The sequence below is a fragment of the Trachemys scripta genome, chromosome 6 (assembly GCF_013100865.1).
Source record: "Trachemys scripta elegans isolate TJP31775 chromosome 6, CAS_Tse_1.0, whole genome shotgun sequence".
NCBI lineage: Eukaryota > Metazoa > Chordata > Testudines > Emydidae > Trachemys > Trachemys scripta.
Genome location: NC_048303.1, coordinates 42,208,305 through 42,232,668, shown reverse-complemented (window position 1 = coordinate 42,232,668; position 24,364 = coordinate 42,208,305). Strand labels below are relative to the sequence as shown.

The following is a 24,364-nucleotide window of genomic DNA, read 5'->3' as shown; positions in this document are numbered from 1 at the left end:
GCAGACAGCGCATGCACTGCCCCGATGGGTACCACTGAGGGAAAAATCTCCAAGAGCAGTGCATTGGGTGCGCACACACCTGAAGTGGAATGGATATGTGCAATTGCTCCAAGAACATAATATAAATCTAGATTAAAAAAAAAAAGTTGGGGAATAGCATGGACTTGTTCCCTTGTTTGAAAAGCACTGTGTGCATTTTGGGTGCTACTGCAAACTAAATAATGCATTCATTTATCAAGTCTAATAATGTGAAAGTGGCTAATATAATACTTCGGAAAACTGCTAATAAAATGTGCATGTTATTGGAGCTACATTTTGGTTCCGTTTAGGTGAGGTGTCCATTTGTAATTTTAAAATAATTTACAGTACAGAGCAAAGCAAACAGTCTCTGTGAATGAAATTCACCTCTGTAGAAAGCTAGCACACGGCCCACAATACCAATTAAGTCCCACTTAAGGGCTACTGTGCAGAATTGCTTGCAGACCCTCTGTGGTGTATTGTGGAAATATTCTTTGCAGTGGACCCATATAAATTGCTGTTGAAAGCCACTTTAGGGATGAACTGGTTTGAGACCATTGGTCCACAATTATACAGACCTAGTGTCTCAAGTAACAAGAACACGAAGGTGCTAAAACATTATATTCCAGCAGATAGTTGGGTACAGCGGGGTGAGGGCTGCACCCCAGTCCTCCTTGCTGACTGTAGATAAGGGGATGAATTTCTCCTTGTCCAATCCCCTCTAGACTCCTCTGCCAAAAAACTCAGGCTTTATGCAACCCTCACATGATATTTACTTCAAATGGGTAAGATTTATGTATTCCTAGTGATGTACAGAGTCAGTCCCCTATAAAACAAAAGAGAAGAGAGTCCATTCATAACACTACTTTACTGGAGTCTTAACATTTAGAAATATTTGACAATATGGCAGTAGCTGGAAACGACTCTTTATAACATGTATGAGTTCAAGCTTACAAGCAGCTTTATTGGACCATGATATTCTCTAGTAAGTTTATTGTCCTTTTATACGTCTCATACAACAAATCCATCCTATACTATGTACCTTGTAGATTCTGCTGGAGTCTCTCTTTCCCATTTTAGCTCACTGCTCAGGCAAGCTGATTTTCCCCAAACTTTATTATCAAATAGTTATGTTTTATAGCAGGAAAAAGTGGAGGGGGGGGTAGGAGGAAAGAGAGAGGAAGTACCAGGATAGAACAACTGGGAAATACTTTTAAGGGTGTAGCTAAATGACAGTAAAATATATGTTCTTTGGTTTGCAAGCAGAAAAAACCCCTTGCATACATGATAGATACACACCAGCATTCTAAAGCAGGAGACAAGAATGTCAAGAGTGTATTCTTCTCCCACTGCCAGATGGAAGGGCTATTATTATAAATGAAAGGCAGCAATAGTGGATGCCAGGCACTTTTGTTGTGTGCCAGATTCTGAAGTCCAGATGTAAGCAGGTTACCCCTGGGACAGGACAGGCTTCAGCTCCCGCAGTAGAATAGAACCAATCACCGTTTTCTCAGTGTTTATGATGAGCTGTGCTGTAGAGCCTTCCTTCAGCTCCACTGTGACTAGCATCAATGACCCACTGTGCACAGTTTTAGCTGAAAACCTGGAGGAAGGGAAAAAAATCATTAAGGCATTCATATAAAGCCAAAAGTTGGTAGTGTATTCTTTCTAATGTTATATTAGTTTAACTTTCAAAACTTTTTCAATTTAATTCAGTATAGGGGACAACCCCTAAATCCCCCTACAAATTCCTCAGAAAAAGGATTTGTGCAGTGCTGCAGAAATAGCTTTATTTAGATTTTATTATCTAATAAAGCCACAAAGATTTCATACAAGATTTTTTGTTTAGTATTATGGACAAGAAAGTTTCTTTAAAGGAAAATTATTGTTTAGATTCTAGTTTTGTGTATTAACACCGAGTACTTCAATTGAAAGAAAGTATTCCATTCTGCACCAGTAACTTAAAACCAACTGTATTCATAGTTAAAGGATAATCTTCAGTATTTTATACCAAAATAACTAAATCCAATACTAAAATGATGCTGATGTTATGCATTTTCTAAATTGTTAAAATGCAGCCTTTTGAAAATGTTTTCTCTGCATGCCACGTGATGAATTAATTCAACTTAAATTGCTCAAACTTAATACCCAACATGATATGAAATGATGTTATGTAACAAACTAATCTTTCTGAAACACCAGATCTTCTCCCCTTAATTTATTTTATCTCCAGAACATTTGACACACTTTTCTATTGATTAAATATTGTAAATAAAAAGTGAGATCTAATACTCCATTATTAAATTCCAAGACATAAAGAACTCACTAATTACACGGAATTAAAAGCAAAACTAGCCTTTTAAGCACTGCAATTGACTGAAAAGCCATTTTAGGCACAATGAACTTCTGTCAATCCGGTTAATTCATTCTGCATGCACAGCCAGGCCCCAGAGACAGGAAGGATGAGGATGGCAACAGCCTAGTCTTCCATTTTCCACAAGGAGTGCACCACACGTGTGTGTGTGTGTGTGTGTGTTATTTGAGAACAACAAAGTTGCTGCACATGGGCTTTTGAAAACACTAACAAGTGTAGAGCAGGTCTATGACCTACTGTGACCCCACTTTGCAGGGCCAATCCCCTCTCCCCTTTCTGAATGACACGTGTCTGAATCAGAGCCATCTGCCTCAATTTGCGCAACATCTTCAGCCACAATAGGACCCAGTTAGCCCTGACAACAGCTCACAATACATAAAAATAAAACTGCTGTGCTGACAGCACGCTGTCAGCTATTCAAGAGCAAACCAACTGGTCAGTGTCTCATGTCTGACAATTAGCAAGGGCCTTGCAAAGCGCCTACTGAGGTCCTTAGGGAGCTCTTTAATTACCATCAACATAAAAGAGGGAGTTTATGAGGAGATACTCAAAAAACTTCACTCCAGACTTAATTAAAATATTAGCTACTTAAGCAGGAAGCAGATTCTCTTTAAATGAGATGTAATTTTTAAAAAATTATGTTTAAGTACATCAAAAACTCATAACACATCATACTAATTTAGGACACAAGTCATTTCTCAAAAGTTTCCTATCACAGGTCAATATATTTCTTTTGTCCAGGTTATAGATGCATTCTAACCCGTCTTCCTCCAATAGGAAAACCTTGCTTTTTCCTAACTACAAAACTACCACCTTAAAAATTAACTACTTATTTAGTTGTGTCTGTCATCTTGGCTATTTGCTTCACAATGTAAATTTCGGTATTTCTCATGTTGATTTTGACAGGGTGATAATTATGTAAACAATAGTCTTATTAGTCTCTTTATTTACTTAACACTTGTGTCTTGGGACAACACAGAAGCAGATTATGTCTGAATGCACACATAAAAAGCTCTGTAGTTGGAGTTCCTGCAGTGTTTCATAGCCCCAAGGCTCTTTTTACCTCTTTTCTATTAAAAACAGGAAGTGATATAAAGTCAATGTTATGATAAAGCAAATGGAGCCCAAAGCCTCACCAGAGGTCAGTTTTGTTGACTGTTTTATACGTGCCATTTAAAACACCAGGTAGGGGATAATCATTATAAATAAAAATTCTCTAATGAAAATGCGAGTCTTGTATTTGTTGCAGAATCTAAATATGTGCTGACTATTTCACATAAACTATTAGCGTGTATGCAATTACAATATTTACTAAATGTCTGTTCTATTGGACACTGATTTTGACACTTATTGAAAGCAGATGTCTAATGGAAAATCACTTGACTTATTTCACTGTTAAAGAAAGAGCTAGTTAAATTGTAAACCTGTTTTGGACTGTGGAAAGCAAAGTCTGTTCCCTAAAATCCACAAGATCATTACATTGCAAAATTAGCTACAGTAGAAACATATATTCAAAAGGAATGTACATTTCTGAAGCTAAACTCAGTTCTGAAATGATAAGGCGGCTGATGTTTAGATACAAGATTAATTATCAGTAAGACCACTTGTGTCAATTAAGACATTTTAAAGTAGTGGTTGTTATAGTAGGATTATTTGAGGACCATCTGATTATTAGGATAAAGCGAAGAAGTCTTAACAGATGTTTTACTCTTAAGATAGTCAATCCACTAGCATTTTAACAAAATTGTGATCTAATCAACTAGATTTGTAGATATGAGAAAACCATTCAATATTGTTCAGTAATGAAAATAAATCACTTATGTACAATATGTTTACTCTTTATAGGAAGCTGTGGAACATTTGTCGTCTCATAATGTCAGTTTTTATCCCTACTTTTTGTACCAGGGTACACTAACATACATACAGGAAGCTATATTCCATTTATTATGACATCAGACTTCAGTGTGGCTTTGAAATAATTCTTGGAAAACTACACTGTTGTATCTATCAAGTTTAAATTGTAAATTGTAGTTGTTTGTAGAGGTAGAAAAGGCCTTCAGTGGGACATCACTAGGTGTGGAATGTTAACAGCTATTAGAATGGGCCTGCTGTGATAGAGGGTAGCACACCAATAGACCTGGAAAAATACTAAGAGTAAATGAGTACAAGTACAATGTTTGCCATTAAAAAAGAAAAAAAAAAAAAAACCTTTTACCAGTAGATACAAAACCGTGATATCTGTGATAATTCAATTGTTTTATATAGTTAAGCAGTATGTTTAAAATGATTTCACATGATCATCTAGTTATTTTTCATTTTTAATTTATCCCCCACCCCATTGTTTGTATCAACCAGATTGGAAACTTGAAAATGAAAGTTTTCCTGTCAGAATATTTCTCCCTACAGCACACGCATAATGGTGGTGTGTCATTTATAGCATTACTCACATATACTGGATTATGGGTATTTTTTTTTTCCATTTACAAAAAGTACTTGGGTAGGCAGAGGAGGATGTTATGCATGTGCAAAAACCAAATCTTTCTCAGCAGGTTAAACAAAAAAGAAAAAGAATAGGTAAGTCAAATAAGCCCGTCCATTAACCTTGAGAGTTTCAGTTTAAACTTATTACATCTTTCAAAAACTTTGTTTTGTAATTTTTTGGGGGGGGGAAGGGGGAAAGGCATAGTGATAATTTTTTATTGAAATCAACATTTGTCAACAGTGATGTATGAAATCTAGTTCTTTACTATTTCAAATATAAGGGAAATTTGAGTATCTTAGATATTACAGTGCGGTAACATTTGCCAAATGCTGACCTTTTAATGGTAACCACTGTACATAAAAACTGAAGTAGTTTCTGTAAACAAAAAGGGACTAAAATTCATGATCCAAGTACTTCAAAGAATTGCAGAAATTCTTAGTTACCAGATACATTGCAAAAAAACTGTAATATACTCTCAACACCTACTCTTAAATAATTAATATTTATACAAAACTATGAGTTAATTTCTAGCAGAACATTCACAAACAGAACATTTGTTTACAACAAAACAAGGATTTGCTACAGTTAATTCAACAATACTAAGACATACTTTCTCTTCTCATGGACAGTCTTCCTGGTCTCTGATTGTTCTATTCTAAGTTCAATTTTCTCCTGTTTTCTGTTCTGCTGGTTATCAGAAACAGTGACAATGGCCCACTCAGGCTAAAACTTTTTTTTTCTATCCTGTACATGAAGCCTTCAATTACTGCCTGCTGAAGCAGACAGAATCCTATTAGTAAGAAAGACAATCACAAGATGCAATGCCCTGCCCTAGCTGTACAAAAATAATTAGTCCGAAGTTGACAAATGTGTAATGAAGTTGCACAATGAATGTATGTAAGAAATACTGATATAAATTAGTCTTCTACTTCCAAATACCAAAGTTAACAGCTATGAAGCATTATTTTCCTATGTGTTATCAAGAATAAATAATTATACAATTTTGTAATTTCAGTACTCTGAAGTTTTGATTTACTTTGGCTAATACTGTATTTATATACAAGTTTTACTTTGTAATTACCTAAGGATCTCAAAAATGGTAAAATAGTGGATATTTATACTGTTTAGCTGTCATAGAAACTTTAGAACTTGAATAAAGATATATTGGGGACAGATTTAACAGTATATGCCTATATGGTTCTGATACAGGGGTGACCAAAGCTTGTAATCTCAAACATATTAAAAATAGAAAATAGTAACACATTCACAAGAAAAGAGTGGAAAATCAATTTAAAAAAAAACTAATTATTTTCATCTCAGAAAATACTTCACTGGCATCAATTAAATTATTAAAAGCAGAGAAAACTAGATTAAAGAGCATTTACACCATTGAAATAATTTTATAATCATTTTGATATCTCTTTCATTTTTCAGATAGTGTCATGTTTTCTTGAAAAACAACTTTATTGAATTAAAAAGTTCCCTTAAAATTTTCAACATACTTATGTTCAAATCAAATTATATTGTGATGATAGAAATATTAAACATTTAGGGGTTTCATGAAAAACATTTTATTTTATGGATAAACTATGACCAGCGATGTACGGTAGCATTTTTAGCATGCTAATTTTTTCTGCCAAAAATAGATTCCAGAAGCCTGGCCTCAGCTGCTACTCAGCAATCTCACTGTATTCCTGTGAAAGTCAGATGTGCAAATGAGCCTGTAAGACTTATCTGCTAATCACTATGACTGCTCCATGTAATGGTCAGTGAGGGTGCTTCATCCACTTTCAGACTACTTCATCAAATATCTATCATCAACTCAGTAACCTACTCAGCATCTAAGGTCTGAGAACCCAAGTCTGCTTTGCAAAACTTGGATTGGTTAAGAAGTTGGATCAATAGACCACCATCTCACCACCAACACACAATAGTTAGCCTGTTTTGTTCTTGCATCTGTTTTGTTCTTTGTACTCTTCTGTTCTTAGGGAATCAGGCATTTAATATAAGTGTTTGAGAATTACGTACTTTCCATTTTTGAAAACAAGCAATAAATTTCCTTTTGCAAAAATGTATTTAATCACAGAAAACAGTTTGTCTTACACAAAGTCAACAAATAAAAATGATAAAATTTTTTAGATAAAAAAAACTCTCGTTTGGTTATCTTTGCAAATGTTAAATGCTTTTTGTTTAAACAATTAACTCAGAGGTTGCTGTTTGTTTTTTCAAAGAAAATGCTGCACATACTCTGCACTTTAATGCATTCAGATACAAAAGCAGTGCTGTCCTCTAGTGGACAGCAAATAAGCTAGGATAGAACAATCTATTTTGATTAATTTAAGATATAAATAGCTTTCACATACACTTTTAAGATTGCGGAAATCTGCATTTTCTTAAAGTTAATTAAAAAAACCTAACCCTATAACAAACATTGTAGCTCCTTGTATTCAATAACATATCTAAGGAATTAAAAGATTCTCAAGGACTGATGTTATACAAAGATGTTTACTCAAAGTATTTCATACCTATTAATCAAAACCTTTGAATGCTGATGATACCTGAAAACTGTATCAGCACTCAGCACTTTTCAATATATAAACCTTTTATTACCAATGAGAAAGTCTCATTTCCTGGAAGGATAAACACTTGGGTAGGTAACTTGGCAACACCTTCCAGCTATAGCCTCTGAATATTTCTATAAAGGATACATTTCTACTAAAACATTCTACTTCTCTCTTGAGTTAGGGAAAGAAATATTTACTTAAGGAATACTGACCAATAGGGAGGACATTTTCTGGCATTTTATAACTAGCTAGAGGTGTAGAAGGCCTGAGTTTAACCTAGCTGGTCATTAACAACCTGGAAAAATCTTTTCCTAAAAGTCATTATTACTATCATAAATCAAATATTAAAGAAGTATTAAAAAACCCTACTCTTTCAAGTTTCCAAAAGTTTTAAAGCTGAAATGCATGTTGGCATTGATATAATGTTCTATTTACAGCTCTGGTCTCCGACCATTAAAAGACCCGAACAGAAATTTATAGGGAAAGTAGGACTTCATTTTCAATGTTCCACTAGGTTTATCACTGAAGAATAAGGTCTGATGTATCAGTCCATCATCAATCCAGTAAGAACCAGTTGGAATAGTTATGTGTTTAGCCTAGGGCACTTAATCCTTTATCTAGACTTTACTAGAGAAATTAGGAAGCAAAATGGACATCCTACGCCTATTATAAATATACTTGCCTACACCTATTATAAATGGTTACTCAGTGCAGCTTAGACAACTCCCACCTGTTCATGCTCTCTGTATGTGTGTATATATATCTCCTCAATATATGTTTCACCCTATATGCATCCGAAGAAGTGGGTTGTAGCCCACGAAAGGTTATGCTCTAATAAATTTGTTAGTCTTTAAGGTGCCACAAGTACTCCTGTTCCTTCTGAGAAGAGTAAGTGTCTGTACCCCAAAATTAAGAAGCCATGGAAGCAGAACAATTCCAGCAACTGCTTCATAGGAGCCATTGCCAGAGGAAGATTTCAGTTCCCTTGAGCTCCCATGCCAGGACCATCTGGAGGCCAAAGATTCAGAAGAGGCTTCTGGACTGAAGCAGGGCAGAGTGGGTCTTCAGAAAGAGCCACTGCCCTGCCTCAGTACTCTTCAATTTATAAGGAAGACCTCATTGGTTAACCAGCAGGAACACAGATTTGGGTTCCAATGAGTTAACATGGAATAGTTCCAAATATTCCCATCAATTTCTCTTCTCTACTTATCCTTAGTATGTGGGTCATGTCCCCTCTTACTGACTGGTTGGAAGCACCTGGAGTGATTATATATATTGTGCCTTGAGCTGATGGGACTTGCATACTAACTTTAGGCCAATTTTTTCCCCCCAAAGTTACTAAAAACTGTGCTATTCACACAGAGAATCAATTTCCCAGCTGGATCTTTGAGATTGATCCTGAATACACATACACAAAAAATACACCCCAATTCAACGGTCCCCATACTAAAGGGGTGGGAAGATTATTGATCAGCAGACATTATCCTTCTCTGAAAACAGAAATTGTATAGTAACCCCAAATCACTTTCCTTTGAGAGACAGTCTGTTAATCCACCACATCTGGCACATGACAGGCAATGAAACAATAGGGAGGGATGAGCACAATCAGCATATTAGACTGAAGTACAAGATGACAGAGAAAGGCTATTGAAGAATCAATGCAGATACTGTAGGGTTCCATTTTTTAGTATTTTATGAAAATGTGTATACTGGACCAGACTGCTGTTCTTCCACTTTCTTCAGCCAATACACAGGACTTCAATACTCATCTGCTATAATAGGCTCATAATCCTGCGTTCCCAGTATATTTTTGATCTAGGTAGAGATGGCATCATAGTCAGGGCCTTCTTTCTTCTTTGATTTGGGTGAAAATTCAGGAACAGAATTTGACTTCCTATACTGTTTTTTCTTTTTTAAGATTAAGCTTCCGGACTCTCAGCTATCACTACAGATGTTAAAGTTATCAGAAAGGTAGGTATGCAATAGTTACATTTTTGTTTTTTGGATTTGGGCAAAATGCTGGGAGGAGAATATTGTGATTCCTGTTGAATACTTGTTTGGATGCAGAGTTGACTAGTGTCCTTAGAGCAATAGTGTTGTAATGGAATATGAGATACCAAATCTCTACTAACAAGGCTTCTAAGTTCTGATGCTGTCTGGGAAGAAGACATGACCATTACAAAGACCATTTTTTTAACAGTTAGGAATGAGATGGACATTGAGCTCATTGTTTCAAAAGCTGTAACAGACCATGAAACAACAGATTAAGGACAATAAAAAGTTTGAGGTTTCATTATCTCCAACAAGGCAATCCAGCTACATTGGGTTGAGCAGATAATGACCTTTTCTATATCAAACCTGAAGACTGACCTTATTGCTGCCATGTGTCCTTTCAGAGTGTTGGCCCATGGTCAAGCCATCCTGAAGGAATTTTACAACAGAAAATATGTAGATGACATTGTAGTCATTGTTCCTTTCTAAGCCACTTCATGCTATCATTTGATGTCACTGAATGTGGATTCTTTGCTAGCTGCAAGGAGAGCTGTGTGAGATAACTGTCTGAATATCTAGCTCAGCTCATCTAACTCTGTTCAGCGTCCACTCTGCTAGGTTCAGGTTTTTCATTTCACTCAGTGATCAGGCCCTGTGTGAGTAAAGCTCTAAAAATGGAAGTTCGATGACAACTGTGTTCCTAGCCACATCAATTTGCAGTACAGCTTAGCTGGCCACGAGATTGGGGAAATGAACACCAACTTGCTCAGAAGGGGTTTCAGGGCATGGGAGGAGAAGTAATACTTTCGTATGGCACCAAATGCTGGACACTGAGGAAGAGACAGGAGCAGATCTTGAATACAGTGGAAATGAAAATGTTAAAATGCATGCTTGGAGTTACAAGGATGGACCATATTTGGAACAAACGTATTAGGGGAAGTATGAAGGTGGTACCAATTACAGAAAAGTTGAGGAAATCCAGGCTTAAATGGTTTGGGCATATGAAAAAAAAGACGGGAAGAATATATAGGAAACTGTGTTTAACTTAGAAGTGGAGGGTAAGAGAAGGGCTGGAAGACCCAAAATAGATGGATGGATATCATACAATAGGACTTGATTAGCTACGGAGTTTCTGAGGAACTGCTTCAAGACAGACTGGAATGGAGAAGAAAGACTTGAAGATCCGACCCCTTACACATGGGACTAAGGCTAGAAGAAGAAGGGGAAGGAATACAAATATCAGACAGTCTTGGGATGACCTGGTTCTCCACTCCATTATATCAGTTTAAACAGACAATTCTATTGACCTCAGTGGAATTATACAAGCATAAAAACAAAGCAAAGGAACAGTGAATCAGGTCCAGTGTGTTCTTCACATCTGGCCCTGTGGTCTTTTATCTCTGAGCAACAGATTTTTCTCTTGTGTCTGCTACTACCTACAGGTTGATGAGCTGTTATTGTATTTTGGGACAGATGAAAGTGTAGTTTTCAAAGACCATTTCCCTGTGTGGACCCATCTTTTTGAGCTAATCTGCTTGACACTTCAGATGCCTTTTATGTGCATGATATTGAGTCACATTATATGATACCTTGCCAATTACAAGGCGGCCATGGTTTTCTGATTTAAGAAGTCTAAGTTCTTCCCGCTTTTTTTCAGTTAAATACGCAAAAGTCTGCAATGACTGTAACCATACTTTTGTGAACACATTTTTTGTGTTGTTAAAAGACCAAATGAGAAAGGGTTTGTAAGGGAAGTGGAAGGATATGAAAGCCAACATGAGGAACCTTTAGGTGTCTCCATCTGATGGGGATGTGCAATTCCACTTTTTGAAAGTCAAGTGAGGAAATTCTCTGGATGAATGCTGGTGAGGATTGAGAGCTCGTGTCTCAATCTGCAATTTCTTGTTCATAGATGGTCTGTTGAGATCCCTAAAGTCTGTTATTCTCTTCAACCCTCCAGGTTTCTTAAAATACATGAAAAAAAATGGAATAAAACTGCCAAGAAATTCTCCTGGAGCATAGAGAGCAACCTACATTATTGCCCATTTGGAGAAGTGTGGGGCGATGAGAAGTCCGCATAAGAACCAATTTCTCAGGGTTCTCTGATGACCTCAGTTGCACAAAGCAATCTACAGGGTTCTTCTCTAATTCAGTTATTTATATTCTTATTTGAGCTAGCGTGCTAAAAATAGCAGGTGGATGTTGTGGCTTAGAGCTCAGACCAGGGGGCTGAGCAGCCTTGAAAGCCTGAGCTGCTGCCCAAGTCGCAATGTCCACACTGCTATTTTTTAGCAAGCTAGCATGACTGTCTACCCAGCCCGTGAGGCTTGCTCCCAGCTTCAGTGTAGACATATCCAATGTTATCCCACTAATCCCACCGTGTCTGAGGTAAAACAGCATTCCATGGCTGACCATATCAAATGCCACAGGGAAGCGCAGGTGACACAATGTTCCTGCAGTGCTTCCAAGACATCCTGTTACATGAACGGTCTGAATTCAAAGGAAGGAATGTATCAGATTATCAGTCTTCTGTGGAATGAGTGGCTCCTAGCATTCTAAAAGGCTCTCTCAGAAGTGGGTGATTTTTCTCAAAAAAAAAAAAAAAGTTATTCTTGCATGTAAACCGGAAGGGGTCAGAGCTCAACCTGGTGGAGGATGCTCAAATCAGAACAGGCAGGTATAGCTCCCATTTCCTGAATCCTCTTCTAGTTCAGAAATCAGTTCCAGGGATTGACTAGCTGTGAGGGTAGGGGCAGGGATTACTTGTGAAAAGCCAAGTAGGTGGTTTTGGGCCATACTGGGAAATATTTGTCAACGTGGATAAGGAAATCTTCCAGACATTAAATCTTGGGAATGTCATATCTATGTCAAACAGCATCTCAGTGAGGTCACCTAGAAAACATTTGGTGTTTAGAAGTTTAGAAATTAAGCGCATCCACACACTAGACTTGTTTCTGCATTTGCCACATAATTGCATGACTTTTGAAAATTTTAACCAAAATTTTTCAAAAGTCACCTACGTTTCAATGAAAGTCAATGGGATTTAGGTTCCTGAATGCCTAAGTCACATTTGGGAGCAAGGCTCCAAAATAATTTAGACACTTTCAAAATATTACCCTTTTTCCTCTAGGTGTCCCCTTCTGTATTTGAGGTTGGACTAGAAAAAGATTGCTACTTTGAGTGGTCTTCAATTAGTCTAGGTCTTTGGTGCCTAAGTAGACAGGAAGGATGAGAAGAGCTAGAGCAGGGGTAGGCAATCTTTCAGAAGAGTTGTGCCGAGTCTTCATTTATTCACTTTAATTTAAGGTTTCGCATGCCGGTAATACATTTTAACGTCTTTTAAAAGGTCTCTAAGTCTATATTATATAACTAAACTATTGTTGTATGTAAAGTAAACAAGGTTTTCGAAATGTTTAAGAAGCTTCATTTAAAATTAAATGAAAATGCTGATCTTACGCCGCCAGCCTGGTGTTCTGTTCACCCAGGCCGGCAGCAGGCTGAGCGGGGCCTGTGGCCGGGACGCCAGCTGGCAAGGGGCCGGCAGTCGGGACCCCAGACCTGGGGGGGTTCAGGGGTCAGAGCAGAGGATGTGTGGGGGCGTGGGGGTGCAGGGAAGAGGGCTGGGGGTGTGTGGGGGGGGGGCAGGGGGGGGGGGGGGGGGTGGTGGGGGGCAGAAGTCTCTGTGTGTGTGTGTGGGGGGGTTAGGGGTCAGGACAGAGGGCTGGGGTGCTCGGCTCGTGGGGATGCTACCATATGGGATATGTCCTGTTCCACCCCCTTCCGCAAGGTCCCATCCCTACCTCTTCTCTGCCTCCTCAACGAAGTAGTGAGGACGCTGCCACTCGTCCCCCTCCCCCTTGCAAGGGCCATCAGCTGATTGGCGCAGGGAAGGAGAGGAGGAGGGGCAGGAAAGCACCATGCTGGGGGAAGAAGCGGGGGAGCGGGGGGGAAGCTTGGCTGCCGCAGGACCAAGCTTCTGCCTCCTGCCCCTGCAGGGGAGAGTGGGGAGGGGGGGAAGCTGAGGGCCAGGACCGCGGCAGGCAGCAGCATGCCACTCAAAATCGGCTTGCGTGCCGTATTTGGCACGTGTGCCGTAGGTTGCCGACCCCTGAGCTAGAGTCAGGGCCTGAGTCAACATCCACTCAGGATTCTGTGATGCAGGCCAGGTCAGGAGTTTCTTTGGATGAGGTCATGGATGATAAAATCTTCCTGACCACTGATCAGTAACAGGCTGCTACATTTTGAACCAAATGGAGATATTTTTAAAGGAAGCGAAGAACAGGATAAGTAAGGACTGTTGTAAGTCAGGGTGTAGGCAGATTGGTAGATCTGAATGGAGAAAGTAGCTTGACATTAGTTTTCTTTCATGGTTACCAAATTTAGATATACAAAAGGAAGGAAAAGCTTAAAAATCAAATCAATCAAGAGAAAATATTTAAAAAATGCTTTTTGGAACTCTGAATTTGGACTCTTATTTTTCTCATGATTCTCAAGTGAAACTCCACTCTACAGCTATAAATGTAAGATTATGCACACTGACACCGAATCACTTTGTTCCACTGCATATGTCAGCCTTAGCTTACCTGTGTATGTTATCTTGACCAGATGGAACAACACCCAAGTTTGCTGCCTTTACCACCTTCTCAAGTAACACAACACGAGTGGAATTCTGTGGAGCAACAGTGATTGTTGTAGAGGTCTCATTCATTCCGGTGAGCTTTCCTGTAACATTAAGAGTAGTGTTTTTTGTTTTCTTTTTTGTTTTATAATACTTTAGGAAATCTACAGAAACAAATATATGGTCTGTTACTGAATAAGAGCAAAAAGACAAACTTTATTTTTCTCGGTTTCCTAGAAGAAAATTACATATAAAATTAAACTATTTATCAAGAAACTGACTTTAAAAAATTGAAGTATGTGTAGATTTATATATAAGCCCAATTAACTTGTGATTTTAAAATAATTTAATGTTACTGAAAAGAAAATAGTAATAACTGAACAATGATGTGATATTAATAAATTTGTGTGCAGCCCAAAGTGGTTCCTTTTCAGAAAGAGTACATAATATAGAACACAGCAAACATACGGATATAAAATATTAAACAAAAGTTTTGAAATAAGACAAATTTGAACTATAGGCCACATCTAAAGAACTTTTTCAATCATATAAGAATAAAACCACTATACTCAGTTGTAATTTCATTGCAGATTATTCTTTGAATTTCAAATCTTTTCTTTTCGCAGTCAATCAGATCAGTTTAATTCATGAAGATAAAGTTAAAATGATCAGATCAGAAACTGAGAAACACTGTTTACTCAGCTAGTATCTGTCTCTTAAGGAATGTAATGATAAACTATATTTGATTAAAATACAACATTACAAAATACAGCTAAAATGTCAACCCTCCATGCTATCATATGAAGAAAAAAATTGAATAAAAATGAAAGGAGAAATGAAATTCAAGAAGGTTATATATAAGAAATGTTTTTCTTACATCAACACCCTGTGCTTAGAACAGCATTTAGCAGGTCATCTATGTTAATTAAAATCCAGAAAAAACACCCCTAGAAAGCTTCACACAGTCCTTATATGAAAATCCTGCAGGAATCTATGCTATATTCAGATGCTAAAAACTGTTTGTAAAACAATGAAATGTAGGACCTCAAGTAGAAGCAGTAAAGAATTAAATCAGTGTCAGATATTTATATGAACAATAAAATTAAGTAATCGAAACTATTTAAAATTCTCAAAAATCCTACCCTTTTAGAAACGTATACACAATATACTGCAAATTCCATTCAGATGTTTAATAAATTTGATTTTAAAAAGTCAACATAGCCATACATTAGAATTTGAATCAGTTTTTGTCATAAAATCTGAAATTCTGGATAAAAAAATAAATCAATAAATAAGTAATACAGGGGATATTTTAGAACATGATTTACTCATGACAAAAGCAAAAATAAATATCTATCTTCTATAAAAAATCAGCATTAGCATTATCTAACCTTGGAAACAGTACATTCTGTTTCAGACTGTTTAACTTCAATATTAGGCAAAAGCTTTAAAAACTACATAAGCAATCTAAAACTGCTTTTAAGCAGAGCACAGGGACTGACAACACTGCTGAGAGATGTGTGTACTCATTTAGGATTTAAACCTTCTCCATTAAGCTCTATTGAAGAGCAAATGCTGAATAAATGAATGCAACTATGTTTATGTTAAAAGCCTGTTTCCCACAGCATGTAATTAAAGGAAATGTTGTACAAAGCCAGTACTTTTGTCAAGCTCCTGTAAATGGAAAGATGGATAGCACTCAGAGAAGTGAATGCATTGCTTCATATTTAACCTTAACACTCTTGTCATTAATGGTTTGTCTAACTTGTTCTATAAAAGACAAGGTACTGCTCCATTGAAGTAAAATTAAAAAAATCAACTAAACCATGCTTTTCAGAACAGAAGATTCATTATCGTTGACTAATGTATTGGCATAAAGCAAAGTAACATCCTATCAAGTAAGGCACACATTCAATCTGCCTTTCCACCCCCCTTTATTTTTAACTCATGCTGTTTTATTGTTATAGGCAATTTGTACCACTCAGCATGACAGTGTAAACTGAATCAAGATTAATTTACATGCAAAAGAACACTTAGGAGAGCAGCATGGTAAGCAAATGTATTGTCTCGATTGCTGAGGTGGAAAAGAACCTGGAAAGAAAAAAAGGTGCTCTAATTAAGGGGCATCAAATATGATTGCTTGTGGTAGTTAAGGGCCAGAAAATAGTAAATGTCTGACCATTTAAAGAATTAGCATCTTGCTTATTAGGAACACAAGTTAGATGCATAAATCTTAATAAAATTAAGTAAACGTGTTTTTTTAATCCCTGGTATTTCTAAATTAAAATGTGCCATGTATACTTGACTTAAAATTTTTGCAGAATTATCAATTACATTTTTATCTATGAAAAAATTGTAAAATGAAACCAATTAAAACAACTATGTTATAAGAAACATGTGCCACCACCTTTAACGTTGCATTACTCATTGGAATCTAAGAAAACTCTGGTCAGTGCACAGAAAGGCAATTAATTTGGGTTAATTAAGTGTTACAATGAATCAAGAATACACAGTTTGAATAATAAAAGGAAATGAAATTGGAAAAAAAATTATACTGATGCAAAGTACAGCTGATATATTGTCATCTGTCAGAGAAGACTGAGCTCAAGTCTATTCCCATTCAAGTCAACTGGACCTTTGCCATTGATTTCAAAAGGAAGAGTCAGGAAAGATGACATGAGGATAGAGGTCCCTGTGCTACAGTTCTTACTCAGACAGAATTCCCACTGAAGCCAAGTGGAGTTTTGTCTGAGTAAGTGCTGCAGATATAGCATGGAATGCTGAAGCCTAAGACTGAAACAAGTATTTAAAATAACAAAATTAATTAGTCCATTGCTTCCAAATGGTCAAATCACAAAATCACAACATTAATTAAGCAGCTGCTCAAGACTGTATGGATAGGGAATGAATCACCCTGAAAGAGGTTTCCCCAGTTCTGAACTAAAAGCAAAGTGAGCTACTGTTGCATGGCTCAGCATATGATGCATAGTATGTAGATAAATACAGCTTTCTGTTTTCTAGTGTTGCCACTAGGAAACCTTCACAGGCATGAATATTCAGCACCCTGTCTGTACCCCTCTTTCTTATGCCATGGGGGGAAAGGAAATACGCAAAATGTGACTCACAATGCAAAGCAACATAGTGTAACTGAGTGAAGATGGGAAACAGTGAATTGTTTTCTTGTATGTTGCTATAATGTTGTATGTTCCATCTTTAGTATTCTTATTAGATTGCACATGCAATTTAGCCCTAATAATTCTTAAAAGCCATGTGTATCGTCTCATTTTTTCCCCATACAAATTTTCTGCCACCCTTATTTCCCACCCCTCCACCATTTCCTATTATTAACTTTGAATGCAAACATAAAACAAAAACCACTGAGCTATCTCAAGATACAAGGTTTGAAACATTTTATGTCCAAAATAAGGAAAAACATGAAAAATAAAAAACAAGGTGTATAAATCTGATTTATTTGGAGAATGAAGTAAAATCGAAGTTAACATGGAATGGAAACACATTTGTTAACTTCTAAGCTGACCTGCATTTTACTCTAGTAAGATGTGTGTTGCTAAAATTTGAGGAAATTCATTTCTTATTTTGATTTGGGATTTTCATTTAGCAAGCCCATATAGCAATACTCTTAAAGTACTCCAACCTATTCCTAGATCTGTGTAACAAATAAATACACATGTAAAGTTTAGAATTGAGACCTCTATTACCAAGAGTTTTCTAAAACAGCTGAATTCTATAACTAAAAAGATGCTATAGAGGAGGGTTTTTAATGTGGTAAATTTGCCAGCATCAAGTCCTGCATCAAAGAATGAATTCAGGAAGACAGAAAGAACGATACAGAAATACCAAGAGACCTTCATGGATTTACAAATACTTCATATAAACAAAATTTCAAATAGCTTTATTCAGAGTAGCCTTTCTGCTCTATTAAACATAGCAAACAGCTGCCAGATTTATTCAGACAAATAATCAACAACCACAGAAGTAAAATGGCAAAAGAAAAAAGAATTTTGGCAACAACTCCACAGAGGACCATAGCTATTCTCAAAGTGCACTTCTATGTTCTCATGGTTCTATATGGTCAGTCAGGGGGAAAAAACCCCTCAGTCAAAGCAAAGCATAGAAAATGATAAAATATCAAGCTAGCAAGCAAAAATAAAATAAAATAAAATAAAATAAAAAGTGGGGAAAGCAGTACAATAACCTTCTTTACTTACAGTATACCCCTACCTACAATTTTAAGAAGCGAACAGTTTAAAACAAATGTGCCAAAGCCTCATTTAATCACTCACCTTGGTTTGCTGAGCAGGTGCAAAGCAGTGAGGCAGGCTTTAGCCAGCAAAGGGTAAGAACAGCAAATAAGTATCAATTGGTTAAGAAAAAAATTCACAATCCTAACTTTTCACTGCAGTGATCAACTTCACAGAAAATAATATAAGTAACACTTAGATTTCATTCTTAATCATTTAAAATATAAAAGTAACTAAGAAATGATGCAAAAGTGATTATTAATAATATATAGCATTGCATAGGATTACTCCTTGGTGTTCTTGACTTCTTGATAGATATACTGGGTTTCTGAGCTTTACACAGCCATGAGATGGAATCCCACGGGATTCTCATCTCAATGGGAAAGGATTTACGCATGTAAATCCCCATTCATTGAGATGGATGACAATATACCATTGTAAATTTGAAAATGCATCCAAAGCTCAAGCTTTTGGACTTGAAAAGTATTACAGTAAATCTGAACAAAATTCTTAGCTGTGTGCATTGTTCAATTTAACATGTAGTAAAACCAGCTATAATAATTTTGTATTATTCATATAGTAAGAACCATTCAAATTATCAAATGTATTTGAGTCCAGGCCAAGCAACAATCATGCATTGTACAGAAATGACGATTTTCTTTAAAAGCACTACATTAAGAAAATTGTCAGACGAGGTGTAGACAACAACATGGTTCCTTTTTAAAAGGCTACACCAAAGGGAAGCCAAAGAGTTTGGTTTTAATAGTAAGAAGCGTTGTTTTAAAGGGGTCTGATTGTAATGAACTTCAAAGTAGTTGGGAGAAAAAGTACATTAACTCTATACTAGCAATAGCTTGGAATAAAGACTAATAAAAGCAGACATCATTGTATTAGTACACATTTGTATTATTTCTCTGAGCTGGTGGGTCTAAAATTCCTGCCATTAGCACTAATATGAAATGCATTAGTGAGCAATGTTAGGAAACCATAACTCTCAAGGCCAAAAGGTTGATTATGGACTATGTATGAGGAGGGACTGTTTGTTTTTTTAAAAGATATATTAATCAGTTGTCAAGTACCACTGGAATGCACACTCCGTGTGCTTCTGAAGGTGTTTTCTAACCCAAGCCATTAGTTTGAGATTGAAAGTGAATGCACAGAATAGCATCAATAGCTACATACATAAAGTGATTTCTGGGCATCTGTATAGATGTGCAAGTGAAAAGCATTGCAGTGCACGCACACGGAAATCAAAAATGCATTTATCAAAGTTACTAAAATAATATTTCTCACCTTGCTCTGTTTTAAAGTCCTTCTCTGACATAGTGACAGGTAAAAGTAGTTCTCCAACAGGGGGCTGAATATTAACATTGAAGTGATCTTCCTTTGTACTGAGAGAAGAGAAATTACACAGAAGTGAACAAAGATTTTTGGTAAGAAAATATTCTATATAACCAAAATTAAATTGGAGCAAATATATTATCAACTGATACTGTAGAACTTACCTTTCTGATTTTCACTTTGCTAATCCAAAACCCTGCTAATTCTCACCAAATATTTGGTTGCCTCATCCTACTTCCCAGCATAGATGTAACAGCAAGGTGCGCAGTGAGCTTTTGTATTTCTAATAATGTTACTTTTATTGCTATGCACATGTTCTTGTCAACTAAAAAGTATCAGACAAACTAAACTACACGCTTGCTAAAAATCAACCTTATATGATTTTTTAAAAACTGTTTGTTCATTTGTTATTTTGCAAAGTTCAATAATCAGCAACATCCCAGCAATTAGTCTGAATTAGCAAGATTCTATTTCTCTTGTTTTAATACCACCAGTAAGTACAAAGAATTTTCTTACGCAAAGTGTAATATCCAGGAACAAATATTTTAACAATCTTCCTATTTAGTATGAAACATTTTTCTAAAAAATCCAAAGATCTATTATAATACAGTCACTTCTAAACTTAACAAGGACATAATTTGGAAGGGCACAGAATATTGTCTGAGAAACATAGAAGAAACTAATTTGAAAAGCAAGAAAAATATTTTATTAGTTCAATTTTGAAAAAGTCTCATTTTTTGACATAGTAAAAAGTAGGCTACTGGTTGATCAGAAGCCTTGATGGAAACTCTTTCAAAGCTGGAACTAGTTTTCATAACAGCGGATAGTTTAAAAAAAAACAACAAAATAGCATATCAGCAGTATTCTGCTATTAAAAAACAACATATGTTACAGATTCCTTCTTAACACCTTCCCTCCCCACAAAAAAGATAAACACTGTTCACCTCATTCTCTGCAAGGGTCAAATTATTTGTACCTGAAACTAATTTTACAGAAATTCAAGGTATGTGGACATTACCATGTTTGGTTGGCTGACTACGATATGCGACATCCAGTTAAGAATGCATTTACAATTAAAATCTTTGTTCTAGCCATAGGGAAAGTGAAATTTTGGAAAGATAAAAAATCCCTTCATTAACTGGTGTGCCAAATAATCAGCAAATATTGATTGCTTGTATGTCTGAGTTATCCTACTTAAACATATTGGTACAATCATTAGTAGTACAAAAATCAATTGATTAATATCCATGGTATTTAAATTAATCTCAAACATTTGCTATTGATTTTTAATAATTTTTTCACCTTAGAAGTCTGAAATTAGATTGGCTGATATAGGAAACAGCACTGGATGATTAATATAGAAGTCATATTTTTCCTCTGATTAAAAAAATTACAAGACAAAGTATCTGAAATCAGAAAAATATTTGTTTTATGTCCCAGTTACTTTATTTTAATCAGCTGCTACAAATTTTGCAACAGAAACACTTAGAAGATAAATTTTATATATTCTAAAATTATTTGATTTTTAAAACTTGTGATATGCTGTAATTAAGCTTTTAAATGCTAAATGTAGATGTGTTAAATGTAATGTAGCAGAACAATAACTAACATTATTGCTCTAAATCTAAGCTCAGTAAATATATACTAAAATGATTCTTTAAAGTCTGGCTGAGATAAGCTTTATAATGATGTGTGTCACAGGTTGCTATTCCATTTTATAAATAATTTTTAACTCTATCCCTGCTTACAATCCTGACATTCATTATTTTTCTTATATAGTTTGAATGCTGTCAGTTTATCTAATGACAACAGAAAACTGAAATAGCAAGGATGGAGTCAGCATATGTTGAGATTGAAGTGGGCTGTGACATAGGATTTAACAATTATATTATTTCATTGTAGTATTTTTTCATATGAGAACACCAGGAATTTGGAAGTGAAAGAGTGACTCTTTAGCCAATTGCCCCAGGTAACATTTTTCTGTATGGGTTAAGTGGCTTGTTTGAACTCAAATGGCTATAAGGGGATTCAACAACATCTTCATAATAATTTAACAAAACTAAACCAAACCACTTTCAAAATGTAACCAAGAACTATTATGGGATAATTCAACATGCTGTTGGATCTACTGCAGACCATGCTATTTATACATTAATCTGACCTACTGTATTGACGACGTAGTATCTCCAGATGTATACAATCTAACCCTTTTATAGTGGGAAAGTATTAATGTAGCTTGGCTCCTACATAAGTATTCTAAAGCAGTGGGAGAGGACCCTTATTAGGTACTGTCCAATCCAGTGGCTCTTGCGGTCATGCAGAGGTCTTCCAGCGGGTACGTCAACTAAATTAGATATGTGCCTACTTTTAGAACAGGCTATATAAAAAGCACGAGTGAAGACAATACAAACTAAAATTTCATACAATGACTTTTTTATACTGCTTTATATACTATACCAGCAGTTCTCAAACTGTGGGTTGCAACCACAAAGTACGTTGCGAGTTCGTTTTAAGGGGGTTGCCAGGGCCGGTGTTAGACTCGCTGGGCCCAGGGCAGAAAGCCAAAGCCCGAGCCCTGAGGTGCAGGACTAAAGCCCAAGCCTAAGCAACTTAGCTTTGCAGGGCCACTTACAGCATGGGACCCTAGGCAATTGCCCTGCTTGCCACCCCCCTAATGGTGGCCCTGAGTGTAGGAATAGACTCAATATGGAGAAAAACTTAATTGTTGCTGTCGCTTCACTGCCTCCCAGAATGACAAGGCTCACAAGTGAAAAACAGTCTCAAGTATCACACTGAAATGTAAGTACAATATTTTTATTCCAAGTGATTTATTTTATAATTATATGGTAAAAATGAGAAAGTAAGCAAATTTTCAATAACAGTGTGCTGTGACACACTTGTATTTTTATGTCTGATTTGTAAGAAAGTAGTTTTTAAGTGAGGTGAAACTTGAGGTACACAAGATAAATCAGATTCCTGAAAAGAATACTGTAGTTTGTAGAGGTTGAGAACCACTGGTCCAACCAAACAGTCCACTCTCCCCCCAAAGTAACAAACTCATTAATATTTCTTAATAAAGCCATTAAAATAGCTTTTGTGGATCTGATGCCTGTTTCCACCTCCTCCTTCATCAATAGGTTTTCTGCTTGTTGCTTTTTCTTATGGTCATTAGGTGAGATTTACTTTATTTCAAGCTAGAATTGCTGAGATCCAGCACACTTTGATACAATTGTTTTTCAGCTGCATAAAACCATTCCTCCTTTGCTCCAATCACTATAATTCTCTTTACACTGAATATCAGTGACTCTAAATTTTGGTATTTTTTCCAGGCCTGTAATCCCTACATAGGGATCTGTGATGCAGTGTATATCCCACATATAAACACAACTATGCTACCTGGCTGCACTTGGAAAGTAGGCCAGGCTTAATTAAAGATGAAGCCCAGCTGGGAAAGGAGCTCAGCGGTGACTATAAAGAAAGGAAGCAGATTAGAAAGAGACGCAGGAAAGAAACTTTGCAGTCACTCTCTGGGACTAGAGAGCCTAGGCGGGTCAAGGAGGAAGCCTAGGGGGAGAGATGACCCTGGGATCCTCTCCTGAGTAGAGAAGTCTGGCAAGAGGCTAGGAGAAACACAGAGCAGCCACTGAGGTGGAGAAAGCTCCAGCGGTAAAACCTGATAAGACAGGATTGGGACCTTGCAGGGAGAGAGGACTGGGAGGTGTTCAATTAAGGAATATAGAGAGATGAAAGATCAAGCCTGAAGAGGGATGCAGAGCATCGTCTCCCCTCTTTCCCAGAAGCAGATCAAAGTATCACCAGGAATAGAGCATAGACTGGCCCTTAATGGTTCCAGTGGCAGTACTGGGAGGAGCAGGAGCTCAGTTCTTGGGGCTGGGTTTAGTAACCAGACCTGTATCTATTACCATCTCTCTGCCATCTTTCAGTGTGTGCTGCGTTCCCTTGACCCCAAGTCTGCTCGTTATTTTGAGGGAGGGGAAAGGAATGCATACAAGCACTTCTTCCCATTCCACTTCAGCTCTCTCCCCCTTCTCTCAGTAGTTGTGGTGACATTCTGCCCACTCCCACCCCTCAGGCTCTTAGATTTTGGGTGTGACATTACACTCCATATTCTTTATGGAAATATGCTTATGATATGGATATGGCACAACTGAGATATACTTCATGCAAGATGGCTCATTAAGGTATCGTTGGAAAGGTTATGACTTTCTGAATTTGGTTATCCAATTTGTATGCATGTATCATTTTTGTAACCGAAGTTAGGAATATTGACCATGTATCTGTATTTCAAATGTGCTACCTTGGATGATACCCACAACTAGCCCTTCAGGTACAACAATGAAAAAGCCAGACAGGGCTGATGGCCCATCAGCAAAAACAACAGACTGTGAAAGAGCGTAGTCTTCCTGTGGACACTCCAGACAGCCTAGGAGTAATGGCTGCTAGGAATGCCAGTGTTTTTCCACTGGAAGACAAAGGGTTCTCACCATACACAAAAGCTATATAAGACAGGGGAGTGACATCATCGTGGTTCTCCTATGCCTCCCCACCCAAAGAGACACCGGGGAAACACCTGGAAGCAAGAACTGAACTGGGGGGAGAAGAGTTGAGCACAGGCTGGAAGGGTGTTTAGCCTGTGAGTAATAATACCTGAAGTTTCAAACTGCAGGCCAGTGCAGCTGGCTTTCAAGAATC

At 36.9% G+C, this 24,364-nt stretch overlaps 1 protein-coding gene across 2 annotated transcripts in view; it reads right to left on the bottom strand.

Moving 5' to 3' along the window:
* Positions 1 to 867: 867 nt before the first annotated feature.
* AP3B1 (adaptor related protein complex 3 subunit beta 1) overlaps positions 868 to 24,364 on the bottom strand; it is a 282,184-nt gene continuing 258,687 nt past the window's right edge. For both annotated transcript variants that reach the window (XM_034773780.1, XM_034773779.1), the window contains exons 25-27: positions 19,604 to 19,701; positions 14,014 to 14,152; positions 868 to 1,621 (exon numbers count right to left, since the gene is read on the bottom strand). In XM_034773780.1, coding sequence (XP_034629671.1) covers positions 1,468 to 1,621; positions 14,014 to 14,152; positions 19,604 to 19,701 — 391 coding nt within the window. In that variant the 3' untranslated portion in view covers positions 868 to 1,467. The remainder of the gene's footprint in view (positions 1,622 to 14,013; positions 14,153 to 19,603; positions 19,702 to 24,364) is intronic.